Source organism: Dendrobates tinctorius, unplaced genomic scaffold, assembly GCF_039654945.1.
Source record: "Dendrobates tinctorius isolate UK_male_01 unplaced genomic scaffold, ASM3965494v1 ptg000034l, whole genome shotgun sequence".
Lineage (NCBI taxonomy): Eukaryota > Metazoa > Chordata > Amphibia > Anura > Dendrobatidae > Dendrobates > Dendrobates tinctorius.
Window position 1 is genome coordinate 11,296,543 of NW_027361702.1, and position 22,629 is coordinate 11,319,171.

At 47.9% G+C, this 22,629-nt stretch overlaps 1 protein-coding gene across 1 annotated transcript in view; it reads left to right on the top strand.

Moving 5' to 3' along the window:
- ARL13A (ARF like GTPase 13A) overlaps nucleotides 1-22,629 on the top strand; it is a 224,333-nt gene that overhangs the window by 101,228 nt on the left and 100,476 nt on the right. The window contains exons 4-5 of the mRNA XM_073573174.1: nucleotides 3,441-3,690; nucleotides 16,170-16,275. Coding sequence (XP_073429275.1) covers nucleotides 3,441-3,690; nucleotides 16,170-16,275 — 356 coding nt within the window. The remainder of the gene's footprint in view (nucleotides 1-3,440; nucleotides 3,691-16,169; nucleotides 16,276-22,629) is intronic.

A 22,629-nucleotide genomic window follows, 5' to 3' on the forward strand; every position in this document is an offset into this window, starting at 1 on the left:
AGTTTGGTTTCATCAGACCATAGGACATTCTCCCAAAACTCCTCTGGATCATCCAAATGCTCTCTAGCAAACTTCAGACGGGCCCGGACATGTACAGGCTTAAGCAGTGGGACACGTCTGGCACTGCAGGATCTGAGTCCATGGTGGCGTAGTGTGTTACTTATGGTAGGCCTTGTTACATTGGTCCCAGCTCTCTGCAGTTCATTCACTAGGTCCCCCCGCGTGGTTCTGGGATTTTTGCTCACCATTCTTGTGATCATTCTGACCCCACGGGGTGGGATTTTGCGTGGAGCACCAGATCGAGGGAGATTATCAGTGGTCTTGTATGTCTTCCATTTTCTAATTATTGCTCCCACAGTTGATTTCTTCACTCCAAGCTGGTTGGCTATTGCAGATTCAGTCTTCCCAGCCTGGTGCAGGGCTACAATTTTGTTTCTGGTGTCCTTTGACAGCTCTTTGGTCTTCACCATAGTGGAGTTTGGAGTCAGACTGTTTGAGGGTGTGCACAGGTGTCTTTTTATACTGATAACAAGTTTAAACAGGTGCCATTACTACAGGTAATGAGTGGAGGAAAGAGGAGACTCTTAAAGAAGAAGTTACAGGTCTGTGAGAGCCAGAAATCTTGATTGCTTGTTTCTGACCAAATACTTATTTTCCACCATAATATGCAAATAAAATGAAAAAAAAACAGACAATGTGATTTTCTGGATTTTTTTTCTCAGTTTGTCTCCCATAGTTGAGGTCTACCTATGATGTAAATTACAGACGCCTCTCATCTTTTTAAGTGGTGGAACTTGCACTATTGCTGACTGACTAAATACTTTTTTTCCCCACTGTATGTTCCCCATCCTGATATGTGTCCTTTTTCCTAGGCCCCTTCCTGGTATATATCCCCCATCCTGGTATATATGTCCTTTATCCTGGGGCATACCGGTGTCAGCTGCTGGCTAATGATTGGCTGGCAGTATGTATTGCTGTGTACGGACCTGGTGGGTCTCTGCACTGCTATATACTCCAGTTGAAGTTTGTGCTGGCATCCGCAATCCCCCACGCGCATCGGCCTGGTTGCTATCACAACCTCTTACGACCACGGCCGTTATGCCCCTGTTCCCAAATGTGGCTATGATTGTCAGCCTTTACAATTTTTTTCATTTATTAATGTTTGTTATAAATCATCTGTGTTGAGCGCCAGAAAACAAATTATTGCTGAATGGGCGCCAGCCAGCTTTGAAAATTATGTTTCCGAAGCATTTTGGAGTCTGGCTGAAAATCACACAGCCGGCGTCTGATATGTTACCTGTGGTTTGGGCATCATGTATCTGCTGTCGGGCTCGCTGTAAGTTGAAGGGTGTGCACATCCTTTTTTTATTGCTGAGGTGTCCCACACAACATAAAAAAAAAACAATAAATGTACCTCTTGGACTGGTGCTGCTCTCCCGGTGTCGGCACTGCAGTTACCGGTGACCATATGACAGTCTCATGACAAATGTCACGGCAGCCATCACAGTTCCGTCTGACATACGGTAAGTATGAAGGCTGCAGCTGGTCAGCAATAACAATGTCATATCATCACAGGGTATTGTAGAGCCAATGTTGCAGGTGTGGTGCCAGTCTGATAGGCAAGGGATTTTTTATGTTCTGTCTGGAATAGAAACTATCACTATTTTTTGCTATGTAATCTGAGAACAGCATGATGTAGGGGCTGAGACCCTGATTCCAGTGATGTCACTTACTGGGCTGTGTTGCAGTTTCAATAAAATCAGTGTTTTATCAGGAGGAGATTATCACTACAGGACTAGGTGTCTTGGGCCTCCTGGTTCAACCACACCCCCACCACTGATTGGCTGCTTTCTGTCAATGTACAGTGTGCGCAGAAAGCAGCCAATCATGGTGTGGGTGGGGTTATACAGGGCACAGCATTCAGAGCTCTGCTAGATCTGCAGGAGGTAAAACTGTGATTGTATTAAAATGACAGCATGGAGCCCAGCAAGTGATACATCGCTGCAATCGGCGTCTCAGTCCCTTAATTATGCTGCACTCAGATTTCATAGCAAAAACCTGCTGACAGATTCCCTTTATTTAGCTAAGAAGGGTCTGTCCAGTAGTATCATCATTCAGAAGAGAAGCTTCCTGCAGATAAAAGGCAGAAAGGGTCGGCAGCTAAATGAGACTTCACCTATGTGCCGCTGAAGGGTGACAGGTCAGACCAGAGCCACAGCTCCGCAAGATGCAGCTTTACAGCATAGAAGAGCAGCAATAAGTCCAGACTTAGGATCGCACAAGCCGCCTCCACAGCAGCGCTCCCCAACTCCAGTCCTCAAGAGCCACCAATGGGTCACGTTGTCAGGATTTCCTTATTATGGCCCAGGTGATAACTGCAGGACCTGCACAGGTAATGACTCCATCCCCGGGCCATACTAAGGATATCCTGAGATCATGGCCTGTTGGTGGCTCTTGAGGACTGGAGTTGAGGAGCGCTGCTGTAGAGCACAAAGCCTGCTAACAGCGCAGTCCTAACTCCGAGACCACAGAGCGAATGGTAACTTAATGCTGTGCACGGTAAAAGCTCTTTTTTCCTTGAGAACGGAGAGGATATTTAATAAGCCATAAATTGCACAGCTGCTTGATTTAACAAGTTCTTTGTATCCAGTAAAGAACATGAGACAGCGCTGCTAAGACAATGTATACACACGGAAAAGCCTTTTCTCTATGGACTTGTCTGGTCACGTTTTCCTCCATCATCAGTCGTTTTGAGAACAGGAAAGTTGTGCAATCTGTGCAACACAAAGGAGGAGATCCAAGGTGATCCTGCAATATCAATATAGCAACTGACACAAAATATTGCCTCTAAACACATTAGATAACATGCAGATCCCATTTTATTAGCAAAGGAATCTGTCACCTGGTTTTGCCACCTAATCTGAGCAGCATGATGTAGGAGTAGAGACCCGGATTCCAGTGATGTGTCACTTACTGGGCTGCTTGCTGTAGTTTTGATAAAAATCACTTTTATCTAGCAGTTCTCTGAATACTGAGCTCTGTATAACCCCGCCCCCACCACTGACTGGCAGTTTTCTACCTATGCACATTGTACAAAGAACGCTGCCAGTCAGTGGTGAGTGGTGGGTTTATACAGATCTCAGCATTAGAGAACTGCTAGCTAAAACACAATTACAGGAAGCAGCCCAGTAAGTGACACATTAGTGGAATCAGGGACAATGTCCCTACATGATGTTGCTCTCAGATGGGGGAGCAAAAATCTCACAACAGATTCTCTTTAAATGGTACAACATGGCCCATGACGTGGGTGGATGCAGGAGAACACGGATACATGTATTTGATACTCAGAAACCATTAGAATATTGCATGAATAAATAAAAGGCCTTTGACTTTTGTGATATAAATTCTGACAGATGATGTCTCCATTTTCCTCTCCACAGGTCCTCCATGCCAGATTTCCTCACTCAGTGACCCCTTCAGGACAGAGCTTCGTTTTGACCAGTTTGAGCTCACTCTTCTGGAACTTTCCAGTGGACAAAAGACGAAGGCAAATTGGAGGTCATACTTCTCCCAAGCGCACGCTCTTGTTTTCGTAGTGGACGCCAGTGACCATGGACGTATACCGGAAGTTGCAGGTGTCCTTTCTAGTGTCCTGAAACACCCCAGAGTGTCCAGAAAACCACTCTTAATGTGAGTAGTTGCTCCAATTTCATGTACATTTTTATTGAAAAAAATAATTTTTAGTTATGTAAGGGCTTGTTTTCAGCAGGACAAGTTGATTTTTTTTTTTCTTTATCCTGTTATTTTTAAAAAAATATTTTTACAATTTTTAATATTTTTTTTTTAAACTTTTTACATTGTCTCAGGATGGGACAGATCGCTGATCTACAGTAATACTTTGCAATGCTTCTGCACTGCAGGGCATCAAATCAGCATCTGAAGGGCAGGGAAGGAGACTTGTCAGCTCCTGCTCTAAGCAGAATCTTACAAGCCACCGTCCTTGGGTGACCATAGCATCTTTCATGCACCGATGCGAACAGACTGGGAGCTCTATCCCTCTGCGATGCCCCTCTGTGTCGCTGTCAGTATTGACAGCGGCATCAGAGGGGTTAAACCCCCTCAATCAGTTCTAGTACCAATTGTGGGTGTTACTGCTGGGTGTCAGCTCTCATGTAGAGCTGACACCCCAATTTGATAGTGGCAGCACCACGCAATGATGGCTACTTATTGTGAGGTAGCGCTGTCATTTACTTAGGGGATTCTCGCTTGCAGTGAACAAAAACCAGTTCCGGCACGGATTTTCCATCAAATCATACCGTCCTTGCGGTTTATTCACGCCTCATAAACCACAGCAGCAACAGAAAGTTCACTTCACAGCATTACCAGCATAGCGTCCATTATAATGCTTCACTCTGGTTACCAATATCCAGTACGCAGGCTCTCAGCCTCACAATTATCTCACCCAAGTCAGGGTTCCTCATGCGGCTTCAGGATTCCGCACACGTTCATTCCCTCCAGTGAACTCTCAGGCACACATCGCCATTGCTCACAGCCACTTCACACGTGCTGTCAGGCAGGAAGTTCCATCTCTGCAGGACCTTCCACACTGGACCAACCAGGTCCCAGCATTCACCCCATGTGACCTACCCTGGCCACATTATATGGTCTATACCACACCCACCGGGTCACGTGACTATGACCTCATCACAGGTCCTTCACACACTCACATAGTCTTTTACTACAGGCGTTTTCAGACACACCCCTGGGTGGGTTTGTAGGTAACCGGCCCGCCCAACTCCCGAGTTACCTGGAGACTTCTCCCTTATATCTTGAAATAACACTTCAGCAATATCATTGCTGATCAATACACATAACTAAGTCTCCATCCCAAAGCCACCCACTTTGAGATACATAACCATCCTTCAGGATTCTGCCACTCATCCTTTCTCTTGGAACCTCCACACAGCGCCCCCTAGCGGACATAGTGGTTACTACACCACATACCTCGCCCCTCTGTTCAAACTTGTGGGGTTGAACACACAACATTACATCAGGCTCTCGAGACCGTGCACTCACCACACCTTGCCCTACAGGTCGAGAGAACCTTTCCCACCTGTCATACGGCCTCCTCTCTACGTTAGGCCTCCCCCGCCCCCATCGGTCAGAATATCGGTCCTGCTCTTTGACCCTCCAGTTACAGTGCGTCATCAGACACGGTCCAGTTACCACCTTCCTCTCTCTGTTTGTTCCGTTCCCCAACCAGCTCCTCCGGTTGGTATGGTCATCAGTAGAGTTGAGCGACTTTTGGTTTTTTAGGGTCGCGTTTCGTTTCGTGAAACCCGACTTTTCCAAAAGTCGGGTCGAGCAAGATCGTCCGATTATAGGGAAAAGTCGGGGTCATCCCGAAACACGAAACCCAATGTAAGTCAATGGGGAATAAAAGTCGGCAGTGAGAGGAGGACAGGAAACACACCAACAGTGCCCATTTGAATGCCAAAAGAGTCAATTCTTCTTACTTAAGCTTGTCAACCTTAATTAACTTCGTAATACAAGTTACGCACTGAAAAATGGGGGTTATTTGGCTACAGACTGTGGGGGGGGGAGGGCTGGCTCCAGGTTTTCATGTGCCCTGGGCGAAAGAGCGCCCCTTTAACACATACCACAACTCATCATGCTCCAATACGGCAGAGAAATAGCGGTATAGTACAATGAAAAATACCTCACTTTTTACATCTCATGACGAGGCCCATCTATTTCTCCATACAGAATCATTGGTCCCATATAATGTTTGAAACAGTATATGATGAGCTCCACATAATGCTACAGTATATGTTGGTCCCCATGGATGAAGCTCCACTGTCTTATGGGCCCAAATAATGCTCCAAACATAATGGGCCCCATTTCTAATGCTCTAGTGTATAATGGGCCCTGTAAATGCTGCTCCAGTGTCTGATGTCCACCTTTGGAATGTTCCAGTGTATGGTGGGCCCCATCTATCATTCTCCAGAGTATAGTGCTCCCCAAAAATTTCTGTCCCAACATTGAAAACAATCAAATAAGTCTCCTCGCTAGGGAATCCCTGTACTTGTCTGGACTCCTCGTCGTCCCCATCTTCCATCTCACTGCACAGTATTTCAACTTTGCAAGTGCTGTGATCCTGGGCAAGCAGGGGGGGCCCACTCGTTGGTGACGGCACTGGCACAGGGCCCCTGATAGTACGGTGGTGTGTCTGATGGCGGGTGGGCCGAACCTGCACTTTCATCTGCAGCTTCCTCTTTGTCACCGTGTAAGATGGAACTGTATATGGGAAGGGTAACCTGAGTTTCATCAGGGTCAGATTCAGGTCGTGTAGCGTGCGAGGGGAATGTAGTGGTCTGGGTCAATGTACCAGCAGATTCATCGAGCAGTGGCTGGGCATCAGTGCACTTGTGTCGCCCCCAGGAGTACGGTCGCCACAGTGGCATTACCTTCTTCCTAGGGAGTGTGATGTCATGCTTGGGAGCAACGAAGGATCTCTCTAGCAGGTTAACTGATTGGGCGGCGTTATTCCCATGAGTCATGACCCTCCAAACAGCGTTCATGAAGGCAAAGTGTTTGTTTTACGTGGGCAGTATGGTTGCAAAGCTGAACCTTAAAGGAATGTCCAGAAGAGCACCACCAGGAGTGGAGCCTACGGTTAAATTCGACTCCACCTGGGAAACCTCAACCATGCCAGCTACAGAACTGATGCACACATTGCAAGCTTAATTCCGTTAACGAACGAGACTCCGTCATGCCCCGCGGTCCGAGTCCGGCTTACTAGAGGGACACGTGAGGCTCTGGCACATGAGATTGGCCAATAACTGGTGTGTCATGCCCTTACATGTCCGTGGCTGCATGTGCGCTACACTGAAAAGGCCAGCGTTTGTCGCTTACAGGTGCAGATAACCCGCTGAACAACGTTAGTGATGGGGATCACTGATTACAATTATTACCCGCGAACAATGATTTCCCAGTAAGTGCAGGTCAACCGCAGTTCCGGAATTAGGCCTAACCGTCATTCCTGAAAAAATGAAAAACTTACGTGTGCAAACCACAGGTGCTGTAGCTTGCTTAACAGCTCGCCAGCCGTTCTCACGCCCAGTATGGATTACACGTGATTGCACAAAGGTTAGAAAGGGTACCGTATCCCCGGATAACATGTATGGATAGCGTACACATTCAAAATATATGTCTCAGGAGGCAGGCTCAGACGGTGTCAGGCCCAGTATGGATTGCACGTGATTGCACAAAGGTTAGAAAGGGTACCGTATCCCCAGATAACATGTATGGATAGCGTACACATTCAAAATATATGTCTCAGGAGGCAGGCTCAGACGGTGTTAGGCCCAGTATGGATTGCACGTGATTGCACAAAGGTTAGAAAGGGTACCGTATCCCCGGATAACATGTATGGATAGCGTACACATTCAAAATATATGTCTCAGGAGGCAGGCTCAGACGGTGTTAGGCCCAGTATGGATTGCACGTGATTGCACAAAGGTTAGAAAGAGTACCGTATCCCCAGATAACATGTATGGATAGCGTACACATTCAAAATATATGTCTCAGGAGGCAGGCTCAGACGGTGTTAGGCCCAGTATGGATTGCACGTGATTGCACAAAGGTTAGAAAGGGTACCGTATCCCCGGATAACATGTATGGACAGTTAGGGAGTTTTAGAAAGTGGCATATGTTGATGTTGGACATTCAGCTGATGCAAAAGGCGAAATAGGTGAAGTACCAGGAAGAGGTGGACCAAAGCAAGCCATTTTTCTGTCACCCTATGTGTCATCAGGGGAAGGTGGGACAAAATCCTTGGAAACCCATGCGTGGTTCATTTTAATGAAGGTTAGATCATCCACATTTTGGGTTGACAGACGGGTCCTTTTTTCTGTCAGGATTGATCCAGCTGCACTGAAGACTCTTTCCGATAGCACACTTGCAGCTGGGCAAGCGAGCTCCTGTAAGGCATATTGGGCCAATTCAGGCCAGGTGTCCAGTTTAGCGGCCCAATAGTCAAAGGGGAATGACCTGTGTGGGAGAACATCGATATGGGAGGAAAAGTAGTTTGTAACCATAGTCGACAACTGCTGTCTCCTGTCACTTTCCATCGATGCAGTATTACCAGTTGTGTGAGCGGTATTTGAAAAATCAGTCCACAACATTGTCATGAAACCCCTGTCTCCAACGCCACTTCTGCTGTGTGCACCACGAACACCTCTGCCAAGCTGCCCCCGGCCCGTACGGCTCGTGTGTGAACCATCACCGCTGCTGTGTGCTGGGAATGCCTCAAGCAACCGATTTACCAGAGTTGCTTGTTTATTAGCCAATATTAGGTCAAGGTTCTCCTGTGGCATGATGTTTTGTAATTTGCCTTTATAGCGTGGATCCAGGATGCTGGCCAACCAGTAGTCGTCATCGTTCATCATTTTGGCAATGCGGGGGTCCCTTTTTAGGATCCGCAAGGCATAATCTGACATGTGGGCCAATGTTCCCGGTGACAATGATGCACTGCGAGTGCTGGGTGGAGGAGCACTTTCTGGCAAATCCACATCCCTCCAGTCATGCACAAACCCTGTACCAGACCTTGCCACGCCAACATTTTCACTTGCCCCACGAGATGCATCCTCCTCCCCTAAGTAATCATCCTCCTCCTCCTCTTCTTCCTCCACCTCGTCCAGGAGAGGTCCCTGAGCAGACAATGGCTGAATGTCATCAAGGATTCCCTCCTCCTCAACATTGGTTGCAGACGCCTGCTCCTTAAGGTGCGTCAAAGTATGCATGAGCAGACGCATAAGTGGGATGCTCATGCTTAGGATGGCGTCGTCTGCGCTTACCAGCCGTGTGCATTCCTCAAAACACTGAAGGACTTTACAAAGGTCTTTCAGCTTCGACCACTGCACACCTGTCAACTCCATGTCTGCTCTCAAAGTGCCTGGCCGTGTATCCTCCCACAAATGCATTATGGCCTGCCTCTGCTCGCACAGCCGCTCCACCATGTGCAGGGTGGAGTTCCACCTTGTTGCAATGTCGATAATAAGGCGGTGGTTGGGAAGGTGGAGCAATCGCTGCAGCTTCTGCATACGAACGGAGTGTACAGGCGACCGGCGGATGTGCGCGCACAGTCTTCGCACCTTCTGGAGCAGGGCTGTTAACTCCGGATAATTTTTGAGGAAGCACTGCACCACCAGGTTCAAGGTGTGAGCCAAGCAAGGTATGTGGCTGAGTTTTGAAAGGGCTATGGCTGCCACAAAATTACGGCCGTTATCACTAACTACCTTGCCTGCCTCAAGATGTACACTGCCCATCCATGACTCAGTTTGTCGCTTCAAGTACTCGGCCAGCACCTCGGCGGTATGTCTGTCGCCCAAACACATCATCTGCAACACAGCCTGCTGACGCTTTCCACTAGCTGCTCGATAGGGGGACACATCGTGTGCAACAGTGGCAGCTGCAGATGGAGTGCTCGTACGACTGCGCTCTGTGGACGAGCTTTCGCTTCTGGAGGAGGAGGAGGAGGGTCGAACGCCTACAGCCAACTGTTTCCTATACCGTGGGCTAGGCAGCACTGTCCCACCACCGCTGTCCCCTGTGGACCCTGCATACACCACATTAACCCAGTGCGCAGTGATGGACACGTAACGGCCCTGGCCATGCCGACTGGACCATGCATCAGTTGTGAGGTGCACCTTTCCGCTCACTGACTGCTTGAGTGCATGGACAATGCGGTCTTTCACATGATGGTGGAGGGCTGGGATGGCTTTGCGAGAGAAGAAGTGGCGACTGGGTAGGTCATAGCGTGGTACTGCATAGGCCATGAGTTCGCGGAAAGCTGTGCTTTCCACCAACCGAAAGGGCATCATCTCAAACGAGATTAGTTTGGCAATGTGGGCGTTCAAACCCAGTGTACGCGGATGAGAGACTGAGTACTTTCTTGACCTACTCATAGTGTCTGGGAGGGTGAGCTGGACTTGAGAGCTGCATATGGTGGAAGTAGCGGTGGACAGGGCGGACTGAGAGAGGGTTGATGATGATTGTGATGGAGTTGGTGTTCTTTCTGATGGCCTAGAATCAGTCTTTCGTTGATATAACAGTGGGATTCCCTGACTGCTGTGGTCTTGCAACGACACCTCAACATTTGCTGCTGTGCTAACCGGTGGGCTTACAGTGGGGGAAACAATGTAGCGTTGCTGACTACCTTCGTTGTGATCAGTTGCACATGTGGTACTTGAGGTTTGGTGTTGTGTCCACGCTTGCAAGTGCATGCTGGTTAAATGTCTAAGCATGCAACTGGTATTCAAATTTTTCAGATTTTTCCCTCGGCTAAAGGTCTTTGCGCACTTCTTACAGATAACCTTGGCCTGATCATGAGGATTTCGGTCAAAAAAGTGCCACACTGCACTCTTCCTACTTTGGCAGACATTTTGCGGCCTAGCACGCTGTGATCTTTTGACCCTCTGGACAAGCTGTCCAGCAACTCTTTTGATGTTTGGAACCTGTCTTTGGAGTGCTCCGGGCCTGCCAGATAACAGCTGTTGCATTGTCGATGTCTGCTGTGGATGCTCCTCATCTGAGCTATTGGAAGCAGCACCCTCTTCCCCCAATGGATGCCAATCTGGGTCAACAACTGGGTCATCCATCACCTCCTCTTCTATGTCATGTGCACCTTCCTCTGTGTCACCGTGTATGGTGGTATAGTGTGCGGGAAGGGGCACCTGAGTCTCATCAGGGTCAGAATCTGGCTCTGTACACTGCGAGGACAATGTAGTGCTCTGAGTGAATGTACCAGCAGAATCATCCATCAGCGGCTGTGCATCAGTGCACTCCATGTCAGATTCATCTTGGCCTGGGTAATTCACCATTTCACTTGATAATCCAGGCATGGTATGTGAAAACAGCTCCATGGAGTAATCAGTAGTATGGCCTGCGTCATCCTTCAATCTTGGTTGGGGTGAAGGACACAAGGAAAGGTGTGGTTCATGAACATGAGCCTCCAATGACGACTCAGTGCTTTTACTTTTTACAACTGAAGAAGAGGAGGCGATAGAGCTGGAGGCTGAGTCAGCAATGTAAGACAAAACTTTTTCCTGATGCTCTGGCTTTAAAAGCAGTTTGCCAACTCCTAGAAAACTAAGCGTTCGAGGCCTTATGTAGCCAGACGATGACGCAGGGTCAGCACCTCCTGCATTCGGTCCTATTTTGCTCTTGCCACTACCATCAGATCCACCACCAACACCATCATTACCAGCTGCCAACCCCCGCCCAATTCCACGGCCTCTTCCACCAGCCTTCCTCATTTTTGGTAGAAATGTAGACAAAATCCAACAAACTATATAGTAATGTAAAACAAGGTACAAGGTGTCTATAGGACAGGGGAGATTTTGAATTTCTGCAGACACTTGTGGACACTGGACACTTTTGGATTGTGTGAGGCCCACTGATATCTGAGCGCTATGTGACAGGCTCGATGGCACAGCTGTGACCAAAGTGAATAGAGGATAAGGGAGATTTTGAATCTCTGCACACACTTTTGGACACTGGACACTTTTGGATTGTGTGAGGCCCACTGATATCTGAGCGCTATGTGACAGGCTCGATGGCACAGCTGTGACCAAAGTGACTAGAGGATAAGGGAGATTTTGAATCTCTGCACACAGTTTTGGACACTGGATGGACACTTTTGGATTGTGTGAGGCCCACTGATATCTGAGCGCAATGTGACAGGCTCGATGGCACAGCTGTGACCAAAGTGACTAGAGGATAAGGGAGATTTTGAATCTGTGCACACACTTTTGGACACTGGATGGACACTTTTGGATTGTGTGAGGCCCACTGATATCTGAGCGCTATGTGACAGGCTCGATGGCACAACTGTGACCAAAGTGACTAGAGGATAAGGGAGATTTTGAATCTCTGCACACACTTTTGGACACTGGATGGACACTTTTGGATTGTGTGAGGCCCACTGATATCTGAGCGCTATGTGACAGGCTCAATGGCACAGCTGTGACCAAAGTGACTAGAGGATAAGGGAGATTTTGAATCTCTGCACACACTTTTGGACACTGGACACTTTTGGATTGTGTGAGGCCCACTGATATCTGAGCGCTATGTGACAGGCTCGATGGCACAGCTGTGACCAAAGTGACTAGAGGATAAGGGAGATTTTGAATCTCTGCACACACTTTTGGACACTGGACACTTTTGAATTGTGTGAGGCCCACTGATATCTGAGCGCTATGTGACAGGCTCGATGGCACAGCTGTGACCAAAGTGACTAGAGGATAAGGGAGATTTTGAATCTCTGCACACACTTTTGGACACTGGACACTTTTGGATTGTGTGAGGCCCAATGAATATCTGAGCGCTATGTGACAGGCTCGATGGCACAGCTGTGACCAAAGTGACTAGAGGATAAGGGAGATTTTGAATCTCTGCACACACTTTTGGACACTGGACGCTTTTGGATTGTGTGAGGCCCAATGAATATCTGAGCGCTATGTGACAGGCTCGATGGCACAGCTGTGACCAAAGTGACTAGAGGATAAGGGATATTTTGAATCTCTGCACACACTTTTGGACACTGGACACTTTTGGATTGTGTGAGGCCCAATGAATATCTGAGCGCTATGTGACAGGCTCGATGGCACAGCTGTGACAAAAGTGACTAGAGGGTAAGGGAGATTGGATTGCTTTTAAAAAAGCAGGTTGCGGAGCAGTGGGTAAACAGCAATGCAGGAATGTCAGGAAGCCTTAGAAGGCAGCCCAACAACCAACACCACTGATACACCACTATATAGCCTCCCCTTGCACTGCACACACAGTGACTGGTGTGTTGTGCAGGCCAAATTGCTAGCAGCAGAAGCAGTTTTTTTTTCTTCTCAGCAGGACAAAAAAAAAATTGGGATTGCTTTTAAAAAAGCAGTTTGCGGAGCAGTGGGTAAACAGCAATGCAGGAATGTCAGGAAGCCTTAGAAGGCAGCCCAACAACCAACACCACTGATACACCACTATATAGCCTCCCCTTGCACTGCACACACAGTGACTGGTGTGTTGTGCAGGCCAAATCGCTAGCAGCAGAAGCAGTTTTTTTGTCTTCTTCCCTGCCTAACGCTCTCCCTACAGAATCAGCAGCAACCTCTCCCTATACTAAGATCGGCAGAAGTAAGATGGCGGTCGGCGTGCACGCCCTTTTATACCCCCTGTGACGCCCACCAAAGCAAGCCAATCACTTGCATGCCCTTCTGAAAGATGGTGGTGACCCGTGCCTATGTCATCACGTTGCCCACAGTGTCCGTGGATCCTGATTGGCTGAAAAAGAGCGCAAAACAAACTTTTGAAACGCGACTTTGGCGCGTAAGTCGCCGACCTCGTGGCCGACCTCATCCTAGGGTCGGGTTTCGTTTCATGAAACCCGACTTTGCCAAAAGTCGGCGACTTTTGAATTTTTTCGACCCGTTTCGCTCAACTCTAGTCATCAGTCCTAATCAGGCCTACTGTCTGGCCTGAGTCTGATTCATTCAGGGTCTCACAGGAACTACGGTCTCTCCACGTCATCCTGCCAGTCGAGCTACCACTTGCTGACATTCTTCGGCCATCTGCCCTGTCACTTCTTGGTGGCACTCTTCGGGTCCTTACATCTTGTTGGGTTGCAGGCGGCCGCCATCTGGTATTCCGTACTTCTTTATTAATTCGCCGGCGGTCCTGCCTCAACTGCTCAATCTCTTGCAGGTACCTCACTCGATACTCCAATAGCATCCGAAAGTCTCTCAGGCTCTCCCCGGAGTCAACCACTAGGATGGGAATCCTACCCACTTCACTGGATACTTGGTCTTCATCATCAGGAGGGATCCTCACTCTCACCACACCGGAGATATTCACAAGGTCTTGCATTACCTTCCCGGATCTTCCAATGATTCTCCCAATCAGAGCTTTGGGTACCGGCACCACATCTTTCCGCAAACCCAGCTGATCCATAGCCTGTCTTGCTAATTCTAGGCATCGAGCAGCCTTCACATTACTCTGCCTGACCCACTGTTTGGTGTGGAGACACTGTAGATGGATCTCTTTCCGCACAGCTACTCGGTTTGATGTATCTTCTCTATCCGATACTACCACCAACTGCCGAGTCTCAGGTGCTCAGCGCACCTTACACGCTTTGACCGCTTCTTTGAAAGCCTCATGCACACCTTCCTCCGCACAGGCTTCTTGCATGTCTTCTGGTACGTCAATCACCAACTGGAAGGTTGTGGTCTTGCTCTCTTCCTGGACCGAAGGCTCTAGCTTTACCACGGACACTTCCCTCACTGCCGTTGACCCGACCGGGTGACTGTCTTCTTCCGCTCTTAACTCCTCAACTTCACACGATTTGATCACTTCATGACCCTTTGCCACGAGGGCTACTGGCCGTTCTGTCCTGTTATCACTTACGCTCACCCGTAGTAAGTCTTCGTCCAATTTCTCCCGCAGAAGACTTTTAACTACTCCTCTGAGTTCTTCCATTTCTTCCCTAAGGGTCTTGTTCACATTTTGCCACATTGACAGGTGACCACTGAGCTCCAAGACTTTTTTCTCAAGCCCTACCACATCCTCTCTTAACGTGTTGTTTACGCTGTGCCACGTTGACAGGTGACCTCTGAGCTTAACGACTTCTTTCTCAAGCTCCTCCACTCTGTGCTCGGCCGTTTGTCTCATCACACTTTCTCGTTCGAGCTGTTCCTTCACTGTCTCTTTTGTTAACTGTATCTCCTGCTCTAGTTCTCTTTTGGCCAGTATGTGTTGCCCCATTATTTTTTAATCATATCGTCTAAGGGTACCCCTGGGTTAGTCCCGTCAGCTGAGTGAACCCCCCCAATTACCCTCTGACTTTGTCTCTACTCCCGTTATCTTCTCGACCAGGTTACCATCAGTCCTGTCACGAGTTTCAGTCAGCACAGCACTAGACTCTGTCCTCGTGGAGGCTACTGGCAACAACACGTCACAGTCACACCACACCGTATGGTGAACCCCCAGGACACTCTCTGTCCGTGTGTCAGCTCCGCTCTTTTTGTTTCTCACAACCTTCTCACTCACACCGTTGTACCCTTCAGGTGACGTCCAGTCTGTAAGTTCGTCCGACGTCATTCTTTCTCCGGTCGCCCCTACGTCTGGCCTGTCCACGTTAGGAGGCGTCAGTGTCTCAGTGTCTGCTAGCCCTACAGTAGACACGTCTCTATCCTCCTGGCATAGGTCATCAAACCTGACCAAGTCCCGGCCGCACTCTAAGGCATAAACTAAGTCTGGTGGTATACTGCCACCTTGGCACTTACTGCCTCCGAACTCCTTAAAAATTACTCTGTCTACCGCATAGTTCACTGTGACCACAATGTGCACAGCGAACCAGGACCATTTTCTCGGTCAGACAGAGAGTGAGAGGCGTTCCTCCCAGAGCCAGCCGTCCCGATATCCCTTCCCGGTGTAGATTTTACAAACTCTACCAAAAACTTCAGTGTGCACATACACTAAGGTTATGTTCCCACGACACGTTTTGGGTGAGTTTTTCATGTAGTAGATTTAACCTATTTGGGTTACTTGCGTTTTTTATTCCGTTTTTATCGCAGTTTTTTTCTTTTTGCTAGGTCATGTTTTAAATAAAGCAGCTTTATTTTTTATTCTTCCAGGTATTTGGCTTTGATAAAACTTATTGATACAATCCTGTGCGGATTACATGTGTTTTTACCTGTGAATTTTCTCAAACTATTGCAATTCTATGGGGAAAATCTGCACTTAAAACTTACCATACTCGCAAGAGAAATTGACATGGTGTAGATGTGAAACACAGACCATAGCTCAGCTAATGCAGCGCAAAAAAACTCAGAGGGCAGGAGAGTTATTAATATAAATCCCATCGACTTTGTTGGAACTAAGAAGCTGTATGTTTTGTAGAGCGAAAATACAAAGCGTCAAAAACTCACCAAAAACTCATCGTGGGAACTTAAAGTAAAAAGCAAAGTTTGCAATCACACCCTGAAATGGCAGAATGCCGACCGATCAGTGATCGCGCCTGCTATGTACGCCAGCATGACCCCTGCATGTCCCCTGTATGATATTCCTTGCCTAATGAAAATGTAATATATTAATACTTATTCTATATGTTCCTTCTATTTCAGCTTGGCAAATAAGCAAGACCGAGCCTCCGCGCTTCTACCTAGTGAGATAATTGAGCTGCTCTCATTAGAAAAACTGGTGAACGAAAATAAGACGCTGTGCAGAATTGTAAGTCTTGCTATCTTTAGTTTTATAGATATTAAACAGAATCTATCTTCGTTAGTCATGAGCGAACGTGCTCGTTAAGGTGTTATCCATGTTCGGGTGCTAACCGAGAGTCTTCGGCGAGCTCGAATAATATGTTGAAGTCCCCGTGGTTGCATGTCTTGCCATTGTTTGACAGCTACAACACATACAGGGGTTGTCTAACAAACAGGTAATCCTGCATGTGTTGTAGTGAGACATGCAGTGGTGGGGACTTGAACATAGAATGTCTTAGGCGTGCTCGAATACTATTAGCACATGAGGATGCTCGGATAACGCCTTATCCGAGCACGCTCGCTCATCACTAATCAGCACTTATTAGCCGCACCAACTGCTGGAACCATATTATTCTTTACCTGTCCCTGAGCATAGGGATATAATTATGGGTATTATTACTTGTATGCCCCTTGCAATTTTGCCTTCAAAGGTTATAAACGGCTCATGTCAATAATCCGCAAATCATGCCTTTGTGAGGTGGCCAGGGTACTAGTCATGGCCAGGGGCTGTTGTGTTCCCACACCCTGGCACCCCGCAAAGAAAACATAATGTCCCGTCTATTGTGTTGTGTGGAAGTATTGCACAAAACTCATATTTTCCTTTGCAGATCCTGCTGATCCCATAGTCCCGTCTCCGGATGATATCACACACTCAGGAACAGACATCGTATTCCGCTTTAACAGTGCAACTTTACGTGATAACAAACAATCCATGGCAGTTTCAGCACAGCACAAGTTCATATTTTCAGCCTGAGATTTCCATCTCAATGCTGGCTCCTCTAGCCTCTGAGATGATCTTCCTGGCTCGGTGGTCCCATGCACAGCCTGAGCTTTCCTTCTCAAGGCTGGCTCCTTTAGCCTCTGAGATGCTCGTCCTGGCTTTGGGATTCCCATATTCCTGCATCCACTTTCCGTACTGGTTCCCGCTCTGGCTCCCCTTCACTGGGACATGAAAAAAGGTTCCTCTGTCCTGATTCGAGCCATAGGCCCCAGATTCTCTATGGGATACCATCGTACCAAGTGGTCGCCAACAGCATTTTGCTTTTCCCAAGCATTCTGTGTCTTTCCGTACTGTGTTCTGCCTTATCCTAAATCACTCTGCAGAACTTTCTTAACGTTACAACTATGGTACACTACTGTACACTGCTATCCCTGACTGACTGAGAATCAGAAAGTGTCGCACTGACAAACTCACTCACTCTTACCACTCTCAACTTTGAAATCCCCTTATTTCCTATACTGGCACCCTAATTTTCTGATTCTATTGAACCCCACTATACTAAAGCCATTCCTATGCTAATCTATAGCTACCATCTTACCTTATCCTTTACATCTTTCCCTAATCTTGTATCAATAACAAAACATATAAATTACATGTAAAACCCTCATACAATGTAACAGCCACATTATTATTAGTAAGGTACACATAAGCATAATTTACATTACTGCACATTAATTGTATGCACATGAACATTAGGGGGGAAGCGCATGACAGCTTCTGTCACACTCTTACATTTTTCCTTCCTAAAATATGGTAGTCCCTAACCATATAATGCCGGTAAGATACCGAAATATTCAGACATGTATAAAATCACCTTTAAACATTAACATTTTTCTATTTTTAATACACATAAAATCAATACACTCTTCGTTCAGTGCTTCTTGTCGGTCAACCCTGACCTCAGTTCCACTCAGTTGGAAGTCTGGGATATAGAGTTCAAGTTTTTTTTTTATTAACCTGACACTTTGGCCAACAATACATATTTGCCCGTTGACACATGGGCACAGTCCTTTTTAACCCGACACGACCCTCGGGTTGTCCGTTTAGTACTACAGCTCCACTTGACTCTGGTCCCACTGCCATGGAGACCCTGACACAGCGTGTTTAAGTACCTTTGCAAACACGATTCCACATGACTGTCATGGTTGTGGACATGGTTCCTTCTCTGTTCTCTCAGGGTTAATTTTGTATGGCCTCAATTTGATTTGGGGAGAGCTATATTTACCTGCCTTCGTCTGGGGATCTCTGTCAGTGTGATACAACTGGGTCGCCCTCCCAGGGCTGTGGGGTACTTGGTACCGGTCAGGTATTGGCGGGATGTGTCACAGCAGCGGTGACCCAGTCCGTGTCCCTGGGCGCCCAATTAATAGGGGAAGTTTGAATGGTGGAATGTATTAAATGAATAGTTTGTGACGCCACCTGTGGTGTTCGGCAAGTGAGATGTTAAGCCGATGCTGCATGCAGATCCTCTGGGACTGATGGTATGATGCAGCAAAGATGTAAATGGGTCGCCCTCCCAGGCCTGTGGGGTACTCGGTACCGGGCCGGTGTCAGTGTGTCATAGCAGCGGTGACCCGGATCATGACCCTGGGCGCCCAAGTAATGGGGGAATGTAGTTAATGGAATGGAATAGTTCGTGACGCCACCTGTGGTGCTCGGTAAGGGAGGTTTTAAGCCGACGCTGCATGCAGATCCACTGGGACTGATGGTAGGGTGCAGCAAGGATGCAAAAGCTCCCCACAGGTGAAGCTATAGTCCCAAGGTAGTGTAGAGGTGGTTGGCACGGGGATGTAGCAGTGCCGTAAGGGTAGGAAGCAGACAAAACACAGCGGGGTGCAATTTCTGTACCTTTACTTGATAACTGCAGTCCAGGGTCCTGATTACAGATCATAACGGAGCAGGCTAGCCTGGAAGCAACTCAGGAATTCTCTCTCAGCAGACGGGCTGTGCAGTCTCCTTCCTAACGCTTGTTTGAATGACGCACTCCAGTACTAAGTTACTCTGAAGTTCCTCCTGTCAGATGCTCCCAAGAACCGTACTTGCACGGCAGGCAGCTGTAGCCTCTCTCGGGGACTCCTCTTTCTCTGAGTCCTGGCTCTCTATCCAAGCTGCTGTTGTGCCTCAAGTCTTAGATGGGAGTAGGGCATTTACAGCCTCCTACTCCTCTGGTATCTGTTGTAGGACCTTAGTATCCGTACAACCCTTGAGACCAGGCTCCAGTTCGTGCGCTCTCAAGCTGAGGCAACTCTCCTTCCTAGCTCAACCTGCAGCTTCTCTCTCCACGTCTGCACACTTCACCCTCCACAGACAAACTAATTCCTCTTCCTCCTGGCCCTCAGAGAGCACTCCTCCCCTTAATCCTGGTTCAGAGTTCCCCCTGCTGGTCTGGAGTGGAACTGAGTTGCATGTATGGATTGACTGCGAGAGAGACCCATCATTGCCCCCAAGCCTGGCATTACCCTCCCCTGGAGGAAGGCAAAGCCACTGTGGCGGCCATACTCCTGGGGGCGCCACATAAAAGCTCCCCACAGGTGAAGCTGTAGTCCCAGGACAGTGTAGATGTGGTTGGCACGGGGATGTAGCAGTGCCGGAAGGGTGGGAAGCAGACAAAGACACAGCAGGGTGTAATTTCTGTTCCTTTACTTGATAAATGCATTCCAGGGTCCTGATTACAGATGGTACCGGAGCAGGCTAGCCTGGAAGCAGCTCAGGATTCTCTCTCAGCAGATGAGCTGTGCAGTCTCCTTCTCTAGCGCTTATTTGAGTGAAGTACTCCTAGTACTGAGTTACACTGAAGTTCCTCCTAATTCTCTTCTACTAGCACTCCTCGTATGGCAGACAGCTGTAGCCGCTATTCCTCTCTTGGCTCACTCCGTGCTGTTGTGCCTCCGAGTCTTAGATGGGGGTAGAGCATTTACAGCCTCCTACTCCTCTGGTGTCTGTTGCAGGACCATTAGTATCCGTACAACCGTGGAGACCAGGCTCCAGTTCATGCGCTCTCACTGTGAGGGAGCTCTCTTTCCTCAGCTCAACCTCCAGCTTCTCTGCACACGTCTGCACACTTCACCCTCCTCACAATAACTGACCACTCCTTCCTCTTGGCCCTCAGAGAGCACTCCTCCCTTCAATTCCGGTTCAGAGTCCCCCCTGCTGGCCTGGAGTGGAACTGTGTTGCATGTATAGGTTAACTGCGAGAGAGACCCTTCACTGCTTCCAAGCATGACATCACCCTCCCTGGAGGAAGGTAATGCCACTGGCGACCATACTCCTGGGGGCACCACACAACTGTCTTGGCTGTGTTTCTGACCCCCTGGTGTGCTTGCATACTGTTTAGTCTGATTGCTTTCTCCTATATTACACGGTCTGTTTTCACGTTCTGTGCACTGCCTTGTGACTCTGTGCTTGTTGTCTGTTTCTGGCTCTGACCTTCGGTTTGGTACTCTAACTTCCCACCTGTCTGCCCCGTTCGTACTGCACCGCTATCTCCGGCTTCCCGACCTTTTTGCTATTTCCTGACCACTCTTATAGCGTCTCACCCTTTGGCACTTTATCGACCTCCTGGCTTGAGTTCAGCATGTTCAGACTACTCTCCAGCTTCGCATGTGCTCAGCAATGGCACTGCGTTGTCCTTCACGCAGACTCCTTCTGAACTCTGTCCTTCCATGGGTGGATCCTCTTTCGGTTGCTCTGACCGTTCAGCTTTGGACTCTTCTCGTTCTTCAGGAATCTGCTGTAGGGGACTGGGCTTCTTTTTCTTTGCTGTGTCCACCGCGGGCGGGCATCGCTCACAAAGGGATGTGACCTGGACTCAGGCTATTGCCTCTGCCAAACAGATTTTTGTGCCATTTTACTTCCGAGATGCCCACAATGGGCAGAGCTTTTACCTGCCTCTGCGCTGATTCCCGCCATTTTAGTGTCTCTAATGGCTGCCATCTTTGTCTTTGTCAGGAATCCTACTTTTCGATCCCACTTATATGTCAGGGTGTTACTTGTCTGTCCCACTCTCAGTTCCGGTTCGGAACTTGCAGCTCTCTTGCGCCCTTCTTACCCTCAGGTCAGTCAGGGAACTACACCTAGGGTAAGTTGTTGCCAGAAAGACTGGCTTACCGTTTACTGGCTATTGGGCACTCTGCAGTGAGGGTGGTATGTATATCCCCAGTCTCAGGCTGGAAATACACACATAAACCTCCGTTCCATCACTGCCAGGGTCTCCCAAATCCCCGAGAACACTTTGCTGCCAACAGCTCCTCACTTGACATTAAAAATAATATTGGGTACAGAGCCCACCACCCACAGGGTAGCGTAATTTAGTGTGGAGGTTGTGGCAGTTCATTCTTAGAGCAAGGAAAACAAAACTAGTAAATTTTATATATTTACTACAGAAAATATAGGCAGTGTTTACAAAAATATAAAAGATGTTACAAAAGAGACAAAATACAGTATATACAGACAGATAGAAATAAAAGGGATTAAAATAAGAACTTACACTTATTAGTCACTGGTATGCCATGTGCATGAGGGGGGAGGGGAACCGTCCCAGAACAAAAGGGTAGATTTGCTCAGTTCCCTGTAGCTGATTCCCCAGGCAAAAGACCACTTCCTAATCGAGCATCCTAGATTTATACCTTTCCCTTGCTGACCTCACTGTGGGGCTGACTGTGGGGCTGAGCTAGAGGACATGATGTGTCTGGGTGGTGTGGGCGGGCGGAAATCCGTTTCTCGGTTTCTGACATCCACATAAGCTACAAAACGCTGTTGGAGATAGCTTTAATTATGAATATTATAAAAATATGAGTTTCCTGTCTTTAGGCTTATCGTGAGTTATTAAATTCGAGTTTGAAGGAACATAGAAACATGTGCTTAAACAAAGCTGGTCAGGCACTCACATTACACAAAGCTGGTATACCTGCAGGAAGGGGTGAGTGGACATTCCATCAGGGAGAAAAAGGGGGGTGCAGCTGTGAGGGGGATGGTTGTGAGCTGTGCCTGCACATGGGGCTTCATGTGGCTACTGCACAAACCTAATAGGGCCTGGAAATATGCACACCGGTGACCTGCGTCACGTGATCTCGGGTTACCGGTGTGTCGGCATGACAACCGGAGGTCTCCTGGAGACCTCTATGGTTGTCAGTGCCAGATTGCTGTGAGAGCCACCCAATGGTCAGCGCTCATAGCGAGAGAGAAGAGTCTGTGAGTATAAATTTATGACGACCTTTGACACTCTCAATGCTGGAATGAATGTGTCGCATGGATTTATGTCTTTTTACATCAATTAAGGAATTTGCTCCTAAGACCTTGTGGGGGCATCACAACACATTAGGAGACCCCAATCAGAGGACAATAAAACATCCGGACTCCATATCTATGAACTGGTCCAATATTTATGTTTCTCCCTCTCCCATAATCATAATTCTGCTTCACGTCACTTGTCTCATCTTTTGCATTTTTTCTGTGCTGTATTGTGCATAAATATGTGACTCTTCAGATTTTGTATTAGTCTATGCGTGATGAAGAGACCTGAGTAGTCGCGAAAGCTTGCAA